Below are 18,505 nucleotides of genomic sequence, written 5' to 3' on the forward strand. Positions count from 1 at the left end.
TTAGATTTCTAAATTTTATTATAAAATAAAAGCAGAAATATTTTCCAAAGAATGTATTCACATAATATAAACAATAAACAAAACTAAGGTGAGTGACTTGCGCTTGATACTGTCATTTAGGTCTAACCTTGAGCAGCAATTCCTCTTTTTTTTTTTCAAAGCTCGCTCCTGCCCTCATTGCACACCGAGGGGAGAATCTGCCCCTGCCTTCCTCCGGGGCCGGGGCTGGAGCTGGGCCATCACTTCCTTTCCCACCCAGCAAATGGCAAAAGCACCACATTGACAAGGCCAAAGAAGCCATCTCTGCATAGCATCAGCTACAAGAAGGTTACAGAGTCTGCTTAGAGCGCATGTTGCTGCTATAACTTGACTACAACTTTTGTATTCTTAGTTGAAATTGTACATCGTACACCTGCCACAGATACATAGCTACAATAGAATAACAGGAGCGATATGTAACTTCCAAACAGGCATGGCAAGAGCTGCCTTGCGCTCCCCTTTCTTCCCCACCCTCCCAAAAAAAAAAGAAGATTACTATGTGTCTCTTCCCACACAGACCAGCCGATCAAGTGACACCACGGAAAGATTTGTGAAGTTAAGGCTGGAAAGAGCTGCTACACGGAACTGCCTTACAGCCTGCCGTGAAAATCACAGCTCCTGTCCAACAGTCCTTACACGCTTGAGACCACCTTTAAGCAACCCTTAAGGCTTTTCACAACATCACTACCCACAGCCGAGTCCGATACCTTCCAAACCTGCAGCCAGCCTGCTGCCAAAGGGCACAACACATCCACTAAGGAGTTTATCATCGCTTTCAAAGTCTCTGGTAAGATTAAGGAAAAAAAAGAAAAAAAAAAGAAAGAGTAAAGGAGGGCTGATGGGAAGAAGGGAGTGTGTACACTGTTTTAAGAGCCCAGATCAACCAAGTTGGATGACATAGGATTGAGGATGGAGTCCTGCAAGCTGTGGTGGTGCATGGGGTCAGCGCTGGGCACGGGGATGGCGCTGGGGCCCTGGGGGTGACCCAGGCCGTGCAGGGGCTGCAGCCCAGGGTTGGAGCTGAGCAGCAGCGCGGGGCTGGAGGAGGTGTGATCCGGGGTCCCTGATGGCGTCTTCTCGTCCTCTGAGCTCCCCAAAACTGTCTTATTCCCGTTCATTGACGCTGAGAGCGGGTTGTGGCTGTTGGAGTTGGAATTCTCGTTGTTTTCCCTATATGAAACACAAAAGAGGGAGGGAAATCACCGTGTGGTCCCCGCTCTGGGGCGCGCACCGTGGGACCAGGGGTGGTGGGCAGCGGGGAGCTGGGTCCTGGGGGCAGCGAGTGGAGGGGAATGCAGAAACAGTAGGTTTACAAACTCTGCAAACCTCCAAGGCCTCTTCATCTGGCACAAAGGTCTAAGGTCCGCCGAGCTTGTAAACAGAGTCTCCCACTAGCCCAGCGGAAAGTGTCAGTTTGCCAAAACGTCATTTTCTGCGCCCAAAGCGTTTGCACAGCGTGGGGAGGGAGAGGGGAGAGGATGGGAAGGGAAGAGAGGGAGGAAGGCATTAAAAAAACAAAGGACTTTTTTACTTTAAAACTGGTCCCAGAGCTGAAGAGTAGTTGGGCCGTGATTTCTCCTGGGGAGGCCAAAGCACGGCGAGTTGTAGGCAGGATCGCCCTGCGCAGCAGCAGCACAGCCTCCCAAGGCTCGCGTCAGGCGGGAAGGGCTCTTGCTTAAATAACTGGATGTTTTTTTTTCCCCTTGCCCTGAGCTTAAAGCTCAGAACATAGCCCAATATGGAAGGCAAGGCAAGCAGAGTTAACTTGCTTATTTCCCTGGCCCTCTTGGGAAATGCTCCACATGCCCGCTGCTACCCCTCTGTCCCTCCTCGGCCCGGGCGGCGGAGGGCGCAGCCTGGGTGGCCCCTCACCCGGCTCTGCGGCGGGGGTAGCCAGCACCACCGGTGTGCCTACCGATAGAGGCAGCCGGCTCAGAAAGGCAGGATGTAATTTCAAAATTCATCTCCGAATTCATCACTGTAAATACCGAGAAATTGCTGGAGGCTGGCCAAGGCCTTGCAGATACATATATATGGGTTTTTTTGGTTTTTTTTTTTGAAAGGTGAGGGGCAAGATGGGGTGGGGGCGGCCGTCCCGTCAACGCTAACGCGGCTTTTAGACATAGCCCTCGCAGAAATACTTTAGACACAGCCCTGCCTGTAATACCGAAGGCATTGCAAGTCTAAAAGCTTCTGTGGAAGCTTTGAAACACACAGTCTGGCAGAGGGGGCCCTATCCTGCAGGATTTGGTCGAGAGAAGTGAAGCCATTGCGCTGACGGTTTTTCCTCAATAAGGGCTGCAGGATGTGGCTGGAGACACTTTGTGCCAAAAAAATAAAAATAGACAAGAAAGCTCTGTTTGAGCAAGTTAGCTTGAGCAAATGGCAATCCCATGAACGGTCTGTTTTCCAACGCCTGGAGTGTAATATTAGGTTAAGTGTATTTTTCAATGTCAAAAACCTTATTTGTCTCTGGAGAACTTTAAAATTTGATTCTTTGGGGAAAGAAAAAAGGAATAAGTGTAACCTTCATTTCCTTTGGATATTTGAAGGCGAGTCCCTGCTATCAGCAATAAAAACGATCTCTAACATCTCATAAAACCAACACTTGCAGGGATTTGAAGGAAAATTAAAGCTCTAGCACCGTTTTGGGAAATGTATGGAGCAAATCCGTGTGGAGCCCGAACCTGCTGGGCTGCACAGCTGTGCGGCCGTGGCGCTGGCCATTTCCAAAACACGTTAGGCAGAAACGAAGAAAAGGAGTCTCCTCAGAGGGACGGATCTACGGGAGATTTCTAATTCGTTAATTAACCCCGCAGGCCCTACGATCAGATCTGTATGGACCCAGCAATTCAGCGAGCTAGTGAGGAGCCACTGTGCAGTTAGAGGACGCTTTTTGCTTCTTCAAGCCATCTTCCTAAGGCACAGGGAATGCTGACGGAAAAGTCATCCCGAATACGCAAGGGTGTAGGCATTAACCTCTGTCCGGCAGTTAATGGTCCCTTCACCTCATTTAAGGAGAAAAACACGGTTTCGGAATCACGCTCGGTGTACGAATATAGGTCTATTAAGGTGCATTCATGAGCACCTTGCTGGGTAGTGAACACGAACGGCAATTTAATGGGGAAGGTATGAGGTCGCTCGCGTCAGTCCCTGTCCGGTTCTCTCCGCGCCGCGCCAGGAGCCGACGTTAGAGGCAATTTTTGCAAACAACCTTCAGACCCACTCGTTCCCGGCTGCCCCCCCCGCCCCCCGCCCCGGCTTTCCCTCTCTGCGCCGGGGTAACCCCCGAGAACACGCTCCGAGCTGTGCGGGGCGCGGAGCCCTCGCCCTCAGCCCCGCCGCCGCCGGCCTCTCCCGGCGGGCCGCGGTCCCCGCGAGGCCGGCGGCGGCGGGGCTCCACGCCGGGTTGCGGCGGGGAGGAGGCGGCCGCGCTGCTTAAGCGGGAGACGCCGCCGGCCGTAGGAAGCGCCTCCGGCCGAAGGGTTGCCCCGGGGCCGCCGAGGCGGCTGTGCGGGGAGCGGGGTCTCGGCGGGGAAGGGGTCCCGTCCGCCTCTCCCGGGGCTGGCTTTTGGCGGACAGACGCCCTCGCCGAGCCCGGGGAGCCTCGGGCGCCGGGGGGAGCCGTACCTTTCCTTGGCCTCGGCGGCGCGGTCCCGCTGCCGGCGGTTCTTGAACCAGTTGCTGACCTGGGTGGTGGTAAGGCCGGTGGCCTCGGCCAGCTCCCGCTTCTCGCGTGGGGACGGGTAGGGGTTGTGGGCGTACCACTCGCGGAGGACGCTGCGGCTCTTCTCCTTGAAGCAGTAGCTGGTCTCCTCGCCGTCCCAGATGGAGCGGGGCAGCGGGAACTTGCGGCGCACCCGGTACTTGCCCACCGCCCCTAGGGGTCGCCCCCGCAGCTTCTCCGCCTCGATGTAGTGCGCCTTCAGCCAGAGCTGCTGCAGCTTGGGGTGGTTGTGCGCCGAGAACTGGTGGCTCTCCAGGATCTTGTAGAGCTCGCGGAAGTTGCCCCGGTGGAAGGCCACCACCGCCTTGGCCTTCAGGACGCTCTCGTTCTTGTGGAGGTGCTCGCAGGCAGGGAGGGACCAGAGGAACCGCCCCAGCCGCTCGATGTTGCCGCCTTGCTGGAGCACCTCGCAGACGCAGGCCACTTGCTCTTGGGTGAAGCCAAAAGTCGGGAGCATCGACATGGTGAGCCCTGCCCCGCCGCGCACCCTACGGCCGCATAGAGGGGAGCGGCGCGGGGCGGCGGGCAGCGCCCGGCATGCGGGGCCGGCCCCGGGGCGGCGGCGCCCGGCGGGCCCCGGTCGGGCGTCACGGCCGGGCGCGGGGGGCCGCGGCCATCGGCGGCGCCCGGCCCCGGAGCGGCCGCGGGAGCCGGGCAAAAAAGGCGAAGAGCGAAGAAAAAAGTCTCGGGAGCCCGAGCGCGGGCGGCTTTCCCCCCCCGGCCGCCTCCTTTTTGTAAGTCCAAGTTGCGAGAGTAACTTCGTGCCTCTTTTGTCTCCTATCTGCAGCGCTCGCAGCGGCCGCGGCTCTCCCACCCCCACCCCCCTCGGCCGCCGGTTTGGGATCTCCCTGCTTCCCCCCCACCCCCCGCCGCCGCAAGATCCCACATAATATAGTGGTAAAGCCCTGCTGCCTCGCTCCTCTCCCTCTCGGAGTTTTCCCCCCCTTTCTTTCTTTCTCTGTCCCCCCTTTTTTTTAAATAATATTATTCTAAGCTGGCATGAAAAGTGATTATCCGCGCTGTGATTGGTCCGGTTATCTGACCCGGGGACTGCCAGGAGAAGACAATAGTTTTAGTCAAATTATTTGCCATGGTGACGCTGTCAATCAGGGGTAACCCGATCTGTTTTGAGGTGGCTCCCCGGCTGGGTTGACAGATTGCTCAGATCCACTCAGAGGCGGCCCTGCGAGCTGAGATATTAGCTAGCGAGGGAGAAATTTCCGCCGTGATTGACGCTGCAGGCGCCCGTCGGGGGAGAGGGGGAGCGCCGGAGCACGGAGCCCGGGCCCCGGCCTCTCGCCGCAGGGCGCTGCGGCGCGGCGGGACGGAGCTGCCGCCCCGTCCGGGCCCGGCCGCCCCGTCTGGATCCCGCGGCCCCATCCCGGGCCCGCCGCCCCGGACCGCGGGCTCTGCCGTCCGCGGCACTCGCGGCTGCGGTGGGGAGAAAAAACCCGCCTCCGGCCCTTGCAGAAAGTTTCTTTCTAAATGCGTTAGCTTACCCCTCCTCCCCAGCGCCCAGTAACAACTGTCGGGAGAGTTTTATAGGGACGCGGCCTCTCATATACAATAGAGACCCTGTTCCTGACCTGGGATCCCATTACACGCTGGTCGTACCTGCCCGGGAGCTAGGTGGAGGCATGGTGATACAGGACTGGGGAAAGATTGCCTCTCCATTAATCGCCGGCCGTGCCCCACCACGCTCCGGTGCGCAGGGCGCTGGCGTTTGTGATGACTGGACGCCGGGCATTTATTTCTACTTGATTTCCTGGAGCGTGTCGGGGTGTTTCATTCAGGGGAGGAACACGTGTAAAAGTCAGAGACACTTCGCGTGATTAAGCGGACGCTTATCACCCACGCATGCCTATTACACACCGCGTTTTAAGTTTACTGACCCTGCGGGGCAGGGACCCGTATCGTTTCCCGTCCTTTTCGGTCTACACTTTTTTTCTCTAGACCGAAAGGCGAGGGAGACAGATTGTGCAAGCTGGAAGGTCGGGGGAGGATGAGCGGGTGAGACGAGCGAGCGGAGGGCGATGCGGTGCTTCCGCGGGAGCGGCCCGCAGGCTGCGCGGGCGGACGGGACCGCCGGGGCGGCGGCGGGCGCCGGGGCTCGCCCAGGTGAAGGCACTCGGGAGGAGCCTCCCGGCCCCAAACTCAGGGCCGTTTCCAGGGGCTTTAATGTTCCCCTTTTGCGCAGAAATAATAATTAATCCCACACGCTCCTTCTACGCCATTTGCAGCCCTGACAGGAGAGGTCTCCGCAATTGTGGGCTCCTGCCGCGGTACCGTTTTAGCCGCCCAGGCGCGTCAGGGATTTAGCAAAGCCACAAGTGACCGGGCTGCGGCTCCCCGCCTCGCAGCCTGACCCTCCGCGGCCGATGGACGGAGCCTCTGTGCCGGCCCGGGCAGGCGTAGCGGCCGCCCAAGGGGAAGGCGAAGCCCGGGCGGCGGCGCGCAGCCCGGCGGCTCCCGGCGGCGGCGGCGGCTCCCGGCGAGGACCCGCGCCAGGACTGTGGCCGGGCGAAATGCGGCGGGGGAGGGAGGCAGGAGGAGGAGGAGGAGGAGGAGGAGGAGGGTGGGGGCAGCGGATCAGCCCGCGTCCAGCTCCCAGCCTCTCCGGACGCCCGTGCGTATCCGCCGCGTATGTCCGTATTTTCTCGAGCGCGCTCCGCTTTGGAAGCTGCATGTCCTCCTACCTGTCCGGGCTTTTCCCGAGTGCTGCCATAAAGAAGCAGCGGAAAGCAGGCGGCTCCCGCCCTGGATCCCCCGCGGACGCAAAATAGAGGCTTCCTTTCCAGGGCAAGAGACAGACGGCTCAAATTCGTTTAAAACAAATTCGGCGATGTTGGTGACGGGTCCCTAAAGCCCCCTTGCATGATTCTCCCTCCCTCCCTCCCTTTACAAAACGAGCCCTCGGCCGCTTAGTGCCTCGATGCCGGCCGACTTCTGCAGGATTCAAACTGTGCTTGTTTGTAAACGAAAGCATCTCCATCTCAGGGCTTCCTAGCCAACCTAAGCTGCTGGATAGTTCGCAGCCGCAGCTGTAGCGGACGTTCACGGGACGGGAGAACCGATCCACTGCAAACGTTACACTGAGCAGAAACGGCGAGAGAAGCACAAATCCCCTCTCCCGCCCCCGACCTCTGCACGCACACCGTGTGCCTTTCGCAGAGGAGAATATAGCGTCGTTCCGCTCCCTCCCGCGATGGGGACCGTGGCAATGGAGAAAAGCGCTAGCGAGGTCTGAGCTGCAACCTCCCCCCCCCGCCCCTCAACCTCCCCGCTACCGCGCTCGGTCGCCCCGCATTTATTAGGGATATACCTGACTCCGCTTCCTTTCCTTCCATCTCATAACCACAACGATTGAATCTGAACGGGAGCAGCTGTTCGCCCTAGCCGGAAACGAGATGTCAAAACCTGTTGCATGAACTTAGATCTGAGAAAGTGTCTTCTTAGCACCCTAAAATGTGAGTATAGAATCTACACGCCAGCCCCTCCGCAGGCGCTTTCACTTTAGGCTGCCTTAGCCAGGCTGCAGCTTCCATGTAAAGCTAGTTCATTTCCCACAGCGCTGGGCAGAGGCAGGGCTAGTCCCTTCCCGAGCACCCTATATCAGCTTGCATCCCAGAGCAATTGCAAATTAGTGACATCTGGTTCCAAATTCTGTATAACTGCTTTTAACTTTCGGGAAAGAAAAAATCTTCCCGTACATGCTAGGAGAGCAGATACTGGCTGCAAAGCCACGGCACGGGGCGAGTCAAGTTGTAGTGACTTGCGAGGCAATCTGGAGATCGGGCAAGGAGCTTTTTTTGGCATTTGCGAAAGAGCTCATTCCCTGCAATTATATTTCAGAGCAGGAGGCGCGAATCGCCTGCTAACGTTTGCCCCCAGTCCGACGGGAACATTTTGCCTGGCCGCTGCCGGCTCTTTCCGCTCAGTCGCGGTGAAAGGTTTTATCTGGGCTGACCGAAAATTGTGCACGGCCCCGCTGCCGCCCGGCGGAGAAGCCCGGGGCTTCAACCCGGCCCCGGCCCCGGCCCCGGCCCCGAGGGTGACTTTGCCGAGGCCCCACTCGGGAAGCGCCTCACCCGTCCGCGCAGTCTTTGCCGCGCACGAAGCAGCGTGCGAGACCGTCAGTGTCAACACAGCCATTGTGAAATAGGAGTGAGATAAAAAGTCGGTTTAATCGTAATGCACCTTTTATTAACCGGGGCACAGACTGTCTGAGGGATGGGGTGCGGGTCGGGGTGGGGGGGAAGGCGGGCGTGTCGCTTCCAGGAGCCTTTCATTGCCCGTAACTGATTCGTGTCCACGAGTGAGTGCCAAGATCACGCTGCAGTTACCCGAAAATCTCCTTCTCGGCTGTGCCGTGACCGTCTCCTTGTAGGCAGCAGCCTGTGTGGGAGGCTGCACGCCCACACCGTTCCCATTAAAGACACGAACCGATTCACCCACACTCCTGCCCCGCATCTTTCCGCAAGCCCCTACGACCACTGCCTCTGCGGCCCCCCTCACCCATTCTACAGCGGCACAAATGCCGCTCGCCGGGCTGGGGCGAACCCTCGGCCGGAGAGGCGGGAGGCAGCGGGATTGCTACCCACCTCCCTTCGCCCACTCGCGCAAGGCTGAGGACACGCACGCTCCTGCCAGCCGGCCTCGGCTCCACGCCTGGGAAAGGCAGGGAGACGGTGCCTCTCCGAGGGGCGCTTTTATCGGCAGGAGTAGCGAACAAATGATAAACCCGCAATCTTCACTTGCCAGAATGAAACACATCTTCCCCGCAGATGTCCAATACCGTGGCAAGGACTGTAGGGAGAGCAAGCGAATGGCGAACAACTCCAAGTTTTCGTTTCTTTCCTTTTTAATTTTTTTTTTCTTTCTGGGGATGGGTGCAGTATGCTTTCCCCCTTAAAATCGGTGGGCTTCAACGTGGCCGAAAGCCTGCCACAATTAACCTGCTACTCCCGCTAGCTTTTTAAAATGAATCACAGCGACCTTTGCTAGGATCCCGGGCCTACCTGGCCCCCACCCCCGAACCTCAGCGAGTTTTCCCGGGGCACCCCAGGCGCACACGTTTCTCCCTGGCGGCACCCGACCCCTTCAGGCGGTTAAAGCTCGCCGGGGATTCACGGAGGCAGTTTGCAACACGGAACCGCGGGTTGTTCCCCCCGCCCTCCCGTTATTTATTCACGCTTTTATTTATTTTTGCGTTTTGTTTAAAACCCGGGTCCATCCCATCACAGATGGCACTAAGATCCTGCCCCGACTGAAAAAGAAAACACGACGGAGGAAAACACTGCGCGTAACTAAATTAAGGCAAACAACAATCGTTTGTTGTTCGGTGATTTGGGGCGAAAGGAATAATTCAAAGCTTTTCCTGCGCGCAATGCGCTGTTCCTCAAGGGGACCGGCAAAGGATTTCAGATATGTAGCGGGTAACTCGATTATGCTAACAAACTCCGCTTGAAAGAAAACGTTGTTGGGCTGCGGGGCGGGGAGCGGGGTGCTGTGGGCCGGGGGGGGCCGAGCCGGGGCGCCAGCGGGAGCGGAGCCTCTGCCCCAAGGAGCGGCCCCGCTCCCCGAGCCCGCAGCTCCGCCCGTCCTCTCCAGCCCGGAGCCGTTTCCCGGCCGGCTGGACCCGAGATGCTCGAGTAATATTTTCGAAGGAGGTGTATTAATCAGGAGACTGGGGGCTGATGCGGCGTGACTGAGCTGGCCCCGGTGAATCTTTCCGCCCCCCTCCTCCCGGCCGCCCCCCGGTGAAGTGGGACCCCGCGGGCGGCACTGTGTCCCCAGCTCAGGGCGCTGTAACCTCCCGCGCTCCCCACGAAACCCGATAGCCCCCCAACTGGCTAATGCGGCCTGTCCTGATTACTTTTCTATTATCCCTTCTCAATCTCGGGCGCGGGGTTGAGAGTTTTCACTCACTTCTACGATCAGCGCCCTCCCGACCGTCACCCCCAGCATCGATATTTATTTGGTGCGTCCCCTCTCCGCGGCCCACAGCCAGGCTCAGATCCCGCGGAGGGGACAGCCGGCAGGGGGGCGGCCCGGTGGGTTGGGGGCGAGGGGGGCCCGGGCCGGTACCCACCCGGCCCCCGCGCCGCTGCCGGCTGCGGGGACCGCCTCAGATGCTCCGCGGCACAAGGGGACTCTTTCAGCAGACAGCGTACAGTTTACAGACAAGACAACAACAACAACAAAAGGCACATATGGTTAAAATAAGGAAAGAGCGAGCTCTCTGCCTTAGGGGATTGGCAACAACTAGCCAGAAATGCAGGGCATTGAATCTAAACTTCTGGTGGGCTTCTGCGGGACTGACAACTTAAATCACACTACAAGCATCAATTTGACAATATTTGTAAACTTCTTGTTTCCAAGGATCTTCTTGATCACAGATAGACCAGGTTGGTATGAGCTTGAGCCACGGAGGTCTTTTTTTTTTTCTCCTCCTTTCCCCTCTTCCGAGTTGATGAATAGCGATCAGGTTTCTTTTAATGGCTGCCCCCTATTCTCACAGCCTCCCACAACTAACCCAAGAGCCTGTTTCCTCGACCTCAGTTAATTCCGCTGATTATTCCAAGATGATGAGGAAAGCACGAATATTGTCCACTCTTCCTACCGATTCAAGGCATTTTTGTTACCGTCTCCATCCCTGGCTCACGGGGATTTGGCGGGGGGAGTATTTTTAGGAACAGGCTGCCCTCCCTTCCCCCCTGCCCTCCCCCCCCAGGCAGCTGACAGCTTCGGGGTCTCAGCCACCGTCTTGCCGCTCCCTGGGTACTCCATCCCCGCCTCGGGGGCGGTGGGGGGGTAAGCACAGGCACCCTTGGCGCAGCGGCCCGGGGTGTCTCAGGGCGGGGGCACCCCCGGCATTTCGGCGGCCGCCCAGGTGCCGGTGGCGCAGGTGAGGGCCGCGCGCCCCGCGGCCCCGAGACCCCGCGCTCTCGCGGGGGCCGTGGCGGGGGCCATGCTTAAGGGGGGGGGCGGGCGGGGGTAGACCTCCGGCCGCCTCCTGCAGCGCCAGCGGGAATTTGGGGTCCCCCCCCGCCCCGGGAAGGAAAGCGGCTCCCCCGGCCGCGGGTTGGGCTGAGGCCGGCCCCACGGGGCCGGAGGGGGAGATCGTCTCCGAGAAATCTCACTAGAGGGCTCTAATACTCAGCTCCGACGGCTGCGGAGGGAAAACAAGGCTCCGTCCTTCATATGCTTCAGTCTTCCAGATAGACTCGGCCTGGTAAAGTCTCCCCCAGTACTGTCAAAGGTGGTTCGCGGAGGCCATCACCCTGACAAAGAAATCCTTTCTCTTCTTAAGAATAGCGGTCTCCGACCCTGCCCTACCTGCAAGTCAGCAGAGCTCAGGTCCCCGTCCTGGTGCATAATGGTACAAGAGGGTTTTGGGGGGTCCCACCCTCTTCTCTTTCCATCCCATGGGCAAGAGAAGGAAGCGCAGTCCCTAAAACAACCAAAGCTCCCATTTTACCGTGGGCCCCAGACACAGGTATCCTTGTCAAGCATCAGGGAGCAAGCACTATTTAAGCATATGCGGATTCCCCCCCGCCCCGCCCCGAAAGAGATTGCGTAAGTTCTTCCATGCTCTATGGAGTGTAGCAGGCCCATAAACACATCCATCGTTTAAATTCTGCAAGACTGAGGCAAGCTGAAATGTAATGTAGTGTTATCAAGTAATACACACAGAGATATTGTCAAACAACACTCACTGATTTCACTGATTTAACTGGAATCTGTTCCGGTTGGGGAATTTTTTCCTTTTAAATAATTGCTATAATTTGCTGTTGGGGATAAAAAACCCCAAACAAACCAGTATTAATTAAAACCAAAACAATTATTGCTTATAAGGGAAACTTCATAATATTTCAGAATGCATTCAGTTTATTTTAACTCCCAATAATTTTTGTAATAGATAGGTAAATTGCCTTATTTGCAGAAATTAGGAAGTGCAATTTAGTTTACTTGTCATGTCTTGCAATTCTCTCAGAAGCTTTGCATACAGATCAAAACTACAGGAAAAGCTTTGTGGATAGCTAGATAGTTTAGATAATTTAACATCAGTTTAAAGCTCATCGACATTCCAGTGGAAAATTTGCGGCTTCTGAACTTGTGACAATGTTCTGTATTTTCCTCTGTGGATTGTTTCAACCTCCCTTTTTCCTGGGTTAATTCTTTTTCTGTCCTTTGATGTCTTCTTCCCTTTATTTCATAGGTTGTTGAATGAGCTCAAATAACACGGTGGACCTTTTACTTCCCAGAAAAAAACCATGTAATTTAAACAGACCTGGTATCCCATTTAATTCTTTTTTTTTTTTTTTTTTTTTTTAATTATTGTCATCAGTTTTATCTTCCTTATAAACAAGGACTTTATGACTAGACTAAGATTGATTTTGTTGCTCATTTAAGATGCGGAAAAGGCCAGTCCAGTGAACAATGAATTGGTTTCAGTTAGTTAAGCCACTTCAGCAGGCAAGACTGAGGCTCTATACCTTACTGGTTAAGAAACAATCTGCTGCTGGGGTACCATACCCCACATCCTATTTCCTCCAATAGCCTAGTCACGTGTGCATGGTAAGGTGCATAAAGGGCACATCATCTCCACTAGAAGTAGATGCTAATGGTAGCAAACTCTGCTGCTTTGTAGTGTAAGGAGTGGGTGTGAACTCAAGCACGGCGTTTGGCTGCTAGCATGCTCCCAGGCACAGCTTTGGCTGTGATCCCTCTAAGGCAGTGCTTGGGGGTGCCATGCATACCAGGGATCACACCCAGGGTGCAGTCTGCACTAGATAGCACCTGGTTTGACTCCCTCCATCCTGCACTATTCCAGTCCTCCAACACTCTCCCAGAAGTTTTTGCAGTCCCAGGAATGCTTCCATGCTCTCAGTCCATACCCTCATTCAGCTTCTTGCTATGAAAATATCACCTGTACAATTTATAATGCATCCCTTATATTATGTCTGATACTCAGAACTAAAACCCCACAGGAAATAAGTGGTTTTTTGAACCACAGAGGCACCACTTGGGACCCAAAGACCTAGTGACAAATGCCACTTAGCCTCAGGGCCAGAGAAGGGTTCCCAGACCTGTTGTACTTAGCAATAGGGACATAGTTCAAACATCTTTGCAAGACGGGACTTAAATTCCCACCTTCTTGAGACTCACTACTTTGTCCTTCTTCTAACAGGGTTTAATCAGTGCTTAAGTAATTTTTAGGTGTTTCATTCTCCCCATAAGTTGCAGAGGAAGCCCAGGTACTAGGCATAGGGCTGAAGATTTCACTGAGTGACAGTGATCTGTAAAGCATGGGATTCTTGTGTAACTACCTCTCAATTTTTCTATATCTGCTACCTGCTACAGCCAGAAAACAATGAGGAAATTGCTCATTAAAGTGTGTGTGTACACACAGACACACGCACATGCATGTATTTACCTGTATTTGTATATGTCTCGCTGTTTTAATTAATATTTGTTTAATTTTACTTCATGGAAAAACAGATTGCCATTTCTTTAAATCTAAACCTTTTCTTAAACAGTAGGATAACCACATCGGAGTAATATAACCTGATAAATATTTCCTTAATTTTGAGGTTTTTCAGTTCAGTCACATAAGAGAGATGGTAGGAGAAAGGAATAGAGCATGAGATAAACTGGACAAAGCCCAGGAAGAATTTTACAGAACAAAAGTCTTTTTTTTCTTTTTTTCTGATCAACATTCTGAAACAAATACAGTTGTGGGTGAGGGTGACACGTTCATGTTTATTTTCAAGTGGAAGCAGGTTGGCAGCAGCATTTGGCGTGCATTGAAGAAGTCTGGGAACTGGGCCTTACAGTCATCATAAAGAAGTGATTTTCAGCTTCCAAGAAGAGAAGAAAGTAAAGAGGTATAACTGGGTGAGGTACATGAGTTATGATGTGGAAGCTGTAGTGTAATGAGCATGTTTAATGCACATAAGGGAAGGAAAAGTACCCAGTGCCAAACTGGATGCCAAACTTGTGGCTGGCAGAGGTGAGTGAGTGGTATGAATTCAGCAAGGAGAGGGCCGTGCCTGAAGATGGTTCTCTTAATCCATCAAACTGTTCTTTGAGACATTTGAATACAGAAGATAGAGATGGGGCGATTAGTTTAAAGGATCAGGGCAAAAAGAATGAACAAAGACTGCAAAACAAAAGAACCAAACATGGTCTGGGCAACATCCCAGAGGAGGCTGTAGATACACAAATGATCCTGGGATTGCTGGAGGCCAGCCCAGGATGACTGCAGTGATTTCTGGTCTTAAATAAGATGAAGTCCTCAGCTAGGTGAGAGACTCCTGGAGGGATGGGAGAGTATGAATTTCATCAATAAGACATCTCTTTTCTCCACAGCTGCAGAATGTATGAGGACACTGCGTCATGGGGGAAGGTTTCAGCTAGGGAGAGTTCAAGGAGGCAGAGGGTGTCTGTGGACGCCTCACAATCCTCTGTGGCCTGGTGCCACAGATAGAGAGTAAGGAGTCAGGAGCACTTTTTATTTTCACACACTCATTTTCAAAGGCAATAGCTGTATTTTCTTCCTCCAGCTGAAGAAGGTGCAGAAAATGCCTCTTGGATAAATAAGCCATGGCCAACTCTAAGGTAGATGTATGCAATATAAATCTAAAGCACATCAACTACATTCAGGTAATTAGAGGGCTCGTAGTTTGCCTGACATTAGTGAGTAATTTGGCTGAGTGTTTCAACCTCACATGACAAACACCTTTATGTTGATGAGTGATGTACCTCTGACAGAATTTTGAGAACATCTGTGGACCTCGTTCCCATCCTGTCAAAGATGCTATGTATTTACCATCATTAATTATGCAATCTGTTTAGCCTTGTAACGTGTGTCCAGAGAGTAGGAAAGACTTTTGCTAGCTGCCTACCCTAGCTGTGTAATAGGGGAAATACCCCAAGCACAAAGAAGTTAATGGAGTGTGACAATGTTAATTTCTGTGTGTGGCTCCCAGAAGGTCTGAACTCTGGGTCAGGGTTCTGAAGAAGCTGAAAGAGTAGGGGGAAAAGAGGATTTGGCATGAAATAAGAAGTAGAAGGAGGTTTATGAAAGTCAAAGTCTGAAATCTTTCAATGGTGTTGATGAACTTCCCTCAGGCATCTTCCAATTAGGCATCTGGCACACAGAATAGCAGACCATCTAGGATGGCACAGATTTTGGCAGTATTATGGGACTAATATTTTCACAAGGAGGAACTGTTCCTGAACAATGCAAAAACCTTTTGTCTTCAATGTCAGGCAGGCATTTTAGGAAGAAAAATCACATTACTATTAATTATGACTCTTTTAAATTGATTCTATATTCCTTGGGGACAAGAAGATGAACATTTATGTCTCTGCTTATGTCTCAGAGTATTCTAAAAGCACCAAAGAAGTGCAAGATCTTGTTCCTGGTGTATATTTCCTTTGGGCTAGTCTTTCAAGACTCCAAAGGTGTTGAGATATGGTCGATATTATGTAACCTTCAACACTAAAGCAGATGTACATCATTCTTCTTCTTTTGAGAAGTCTTATTTGATCTCTGGAGACCCATAATCTGATCCTCGCTCAATCATTCTGAGCATAAAGGGAACTTTTCCAAGGCATTATAGAAGCAGCAAAGTTTAAATGATCATTATATGTAGAGTTTGACGAAGCAGGCACTTTTCCTGCCATATGTTAAATAAACAACTAATTACTGTGTACTATGTGGTGATGCAGGCTGATAATCTGCTGCTGAATAATATGATGTCATGTCAAGACTTGAACTATTTCCTTATATAGTCCTCAAGAAATAGGATTTTTTTTGCCCACATCTGAAAATTCACCGGCAAATATGCAACCAATCAAATCTTGTACAGATGCTAACACCCAGATGTGTGTGTTTCTGTGTGGAAGTAATCTATAGCTAGCAGAACTCTTGGATAGAGAAATCCTCTAAAAATACAGATTAGGCACACATAAGTTAAATATGTCTAACTAGTGTGCCAAGAATTTATAGTTTTATGAAATCTGTATTAAGTACAGAACTCTCAATATTTTCTTCTAAAACCTTTTCGTTAGTGTACAAAAGGGAGAATGTAGATTTCTGTAATAATTAGCAGAACCTTCCTATTTGATGTACAACAAACCAAAAGAACCACATGACCTTACTTCCAAGGGCTAACCCTTGCCCTCTAAACTCCCATTAGAAGTTAGCACTTGAGTAATCCTATCTTTTAATAATAAACTCTACAATAAACCCGTGCAATTAGCAATAATAATGAATAGTAAGTTTGCATGTTGGGTGAAACTTTTTGAGTAAGACTGTCCAATATTTGCTATGCTAAAAATCCAACAGTACTGGATTTGACCATTTAGATTGACAACTTAGATTCATAACAGAGACGGGAAAGAGTGCAAATGTAAATTTGAGTTTTCTTTTTTAAATGAGAAAATACCTATATCTGAGGAGTCTTGTGTCTTGTTCAGCTTGCTATACCTTATATCCTCAGCAAATTAGGAGGGGCTATTTTAAAATCAGAGAGCCACAGGAGGTCAAAATCAGATAAAAACTCAGAGCTGAAACACAGGGTAAATACTTGCAGGAGTTCAAGCCTTCATTCCTTATAAAACTTCCATTTAAGTCAATAACTTATCAGCCAGGAAAAAAAAGGGAAGATTTCTCTCTGTGTGCCTCTGTTCTTCATGTACATATATTACATAGATGTACGCATGCACACATACACACACACACACATATGTAGACTTAATCTTTTTATAAATATGGGCTTCTTTGCGTCTTCTCATTAAATCGATGGGAATTTTGCTGAAACAAAGAGTTCAGAATATTGCTGCATCAGATCTGTTTCTTTGGCAAATGGTGAAACATGCAGTACAGTTGACAAGCACACCCTGTTGTGGTGAAGCTACTAACCATTTGGAGACTGCAAACAGAATACACTCTTTATTGATGTCTATGTTAAATTCTTTCATTGCCACCTGGTTTGTTGAAAAATTTGGTAGCAAGGTAAGTACTAATTAGATTTTCTGTCATACCTTTACTGATGACTTGGATGATTTTGCACAATTGGTGTAAAACCAACTTGAGTGAAGAAGGCCAGTGAAGAAGGAGGAAAGTCAGCAGGAAATAATACGTGTTGCAATATCCATTTCCACAGAAGTGGATATATAACATAGGAGTTTTTTGCACTTCTCTTAATGCTCCCCACTGCCATGCATTACATTAATCTAGTGTCTGCTTAGTAGAGATAATGAGCAGCTTTTCATTAGTTACAATCTATGGCAGCATAGACAGGGGAGAGGAGTGATCTCTTCCCAAATGCAAAGTACTAAGCATTCATGTTCACCTACAACAGAAAGGTGAATCCCCTTTTTCCTGTTGAAATAATATGCCCCAACAAATGGGACAACCACCACCAAATCCCATGGGAGCCAGTGGGAACTGGTTTTCTCCGTTCCTTTGTGTCTGTGTTTGAGTTACTTGCAGAAACGGGCCCAACTTAGATATTAACTTCATATTAAGAAGATTCACCCTTTTGGACATGTCAAAACATAGATTAGTCTGAATTGAGATACTAGATTCAAAACCAAGCAAAGCTGCAGGAGATGAAATCCAGTTCTAAACTCTGGAGTTCAAGGGCAGATTAATTTAATTCTAACAATATGGCCATTCAGTATGCTGTTGGTGCTCTCCTTATCTGTTTCCAGTTCAGAGACCCAACAAGATTACATGAACTGGTCTCTTATTTGAGAAAGGCTGAACAACCTTGCCCATGAAATCCCCCTTTCCTTGCCTCACTCCAACACTATGTATTTTTCATGGACAGATGGTCATTGATGGATCACATTACTTTCTGAGTATCTTCTGACAGCTGTTCAACCTCAGAAACAAAAAGGAGCAAGGGAAAACTGCCAAGTCCATTTGCTTTATGTGACTCCCCACTTCAGTCACACAAGAAAAGGCCTTGCCTCTTTAACCTGGGCACTTGATGCCTGCATTTTCTCTTCATATGTATCCTCTAAAACTGAACCATGGACTTGAGAGTAAACAAACTTAATATGCCATGTGCTTCCTATTTGTTGAAGGTATCAATGCTGAAGCTCCGTTGGCATGCTAAAATGTGAACATTTTTACAGTGTAGCAGGTTATGGAAGCTGCTCTTGATAAATTTCAGTAACGGCATTTTACACTCCATGTGCTCCTTTCTGTGAATGACAGATTGCCATATTAGGTCCCTAAAGAAGCTCCTCACAGGGGTGATTCAACGCACGAAGAAAGTGGACCATGTGTCTAATTCAGTGTTTCTGCATTCCCTAGCATGTGTACATGCTCTCTCTGATGAAGCAGAGCAAGAAAAAACTCTGTTCAGTGTAAGTTAGACACTTCTTAATAGCATCAGAGCCTCTGCTGATGTAAACTTAGAAACAAACATATGGACATGTTTACCTCTCCTCCATTCTCAATTGATTCTGAAGGTATATGAAGAAGTTGTTCACCAGAATTTTTTCCTCTTTGCTGCGCAGTAGGAAAAGGGACCATGGCAGACAGACTAGAGGTAGATGATGTGGCTTGCTGGATAGTAGGGATTAGAGGTTGAACAACCTCCCTCAGTAACTACTAGAAGTCTTTGTGTTGAAGATAGAGTTACCAGGTAAAAATACCAACACATATTCTGTATTCTGAAGGTGCTTTTTGCAATAAGACAGTTTAAAACCTTG

General features: G+C 51.1%; 1 protein-coding gene and 1 long non-coding RNA gene across 2 annotated transcripts in view; one reads left to right on the forward strand and one right to left on the reverse strand.

The window, feature by feature from the left end:
• Positions 1-4,657, reverse strand: SIX2 (SIX homeobox 2). Its single transcript, XM_069800300.1, has 2 exons — positions 3,670-4,657; positions 1-1,209 (listed from the first exon to the last, which is right to left on the reverse strand). Exons 1-2 carry the CDS (start codon positions 4,227-4,229, stop codon positions 906-908), a joined length of 864 nt encoding a protein of 287 aa, XP_069656401.1. The 5' UTR covers positions 4,230-4,657; the 3' UTR covers positions 1-905.
• LOC138688599 (uncharacterized) overlaps positions 4,097-18,505 on the forward strand; it is a 25,947-nt gene continuing 11,538 nt past the window's right edge. Inside the window, exons 1-4 of the long non-coding RNA XR_011327482.1 lie at positions 4,097-4,230; positions 7,150-7,233; positions 7,619-10,673; positions 13,543-13,666. This is a non-coding gene — a long non-coding RNA (uncharacterized lncRNA). The remainder of the gene's footprint in view (positions 4,231-7,149; positions 7,234-7,618; positions 10,674-13,542; positions 13,667-18,505) is intronic.

This window comes from Haliaeetus albicilla, chromosome 13, assembly GCF_947461875.1.
Source record: "Haliaeetus albicilla chromosome 13, bHalAlb1.1, whole genome shotgun sequence".
Lineage (NCBI taxonomy): Eukaryota > Metazoa > Chordata > Aves > Accipitriformes > Accipitridae > Haliaeetus > Haliaeetus albicilla.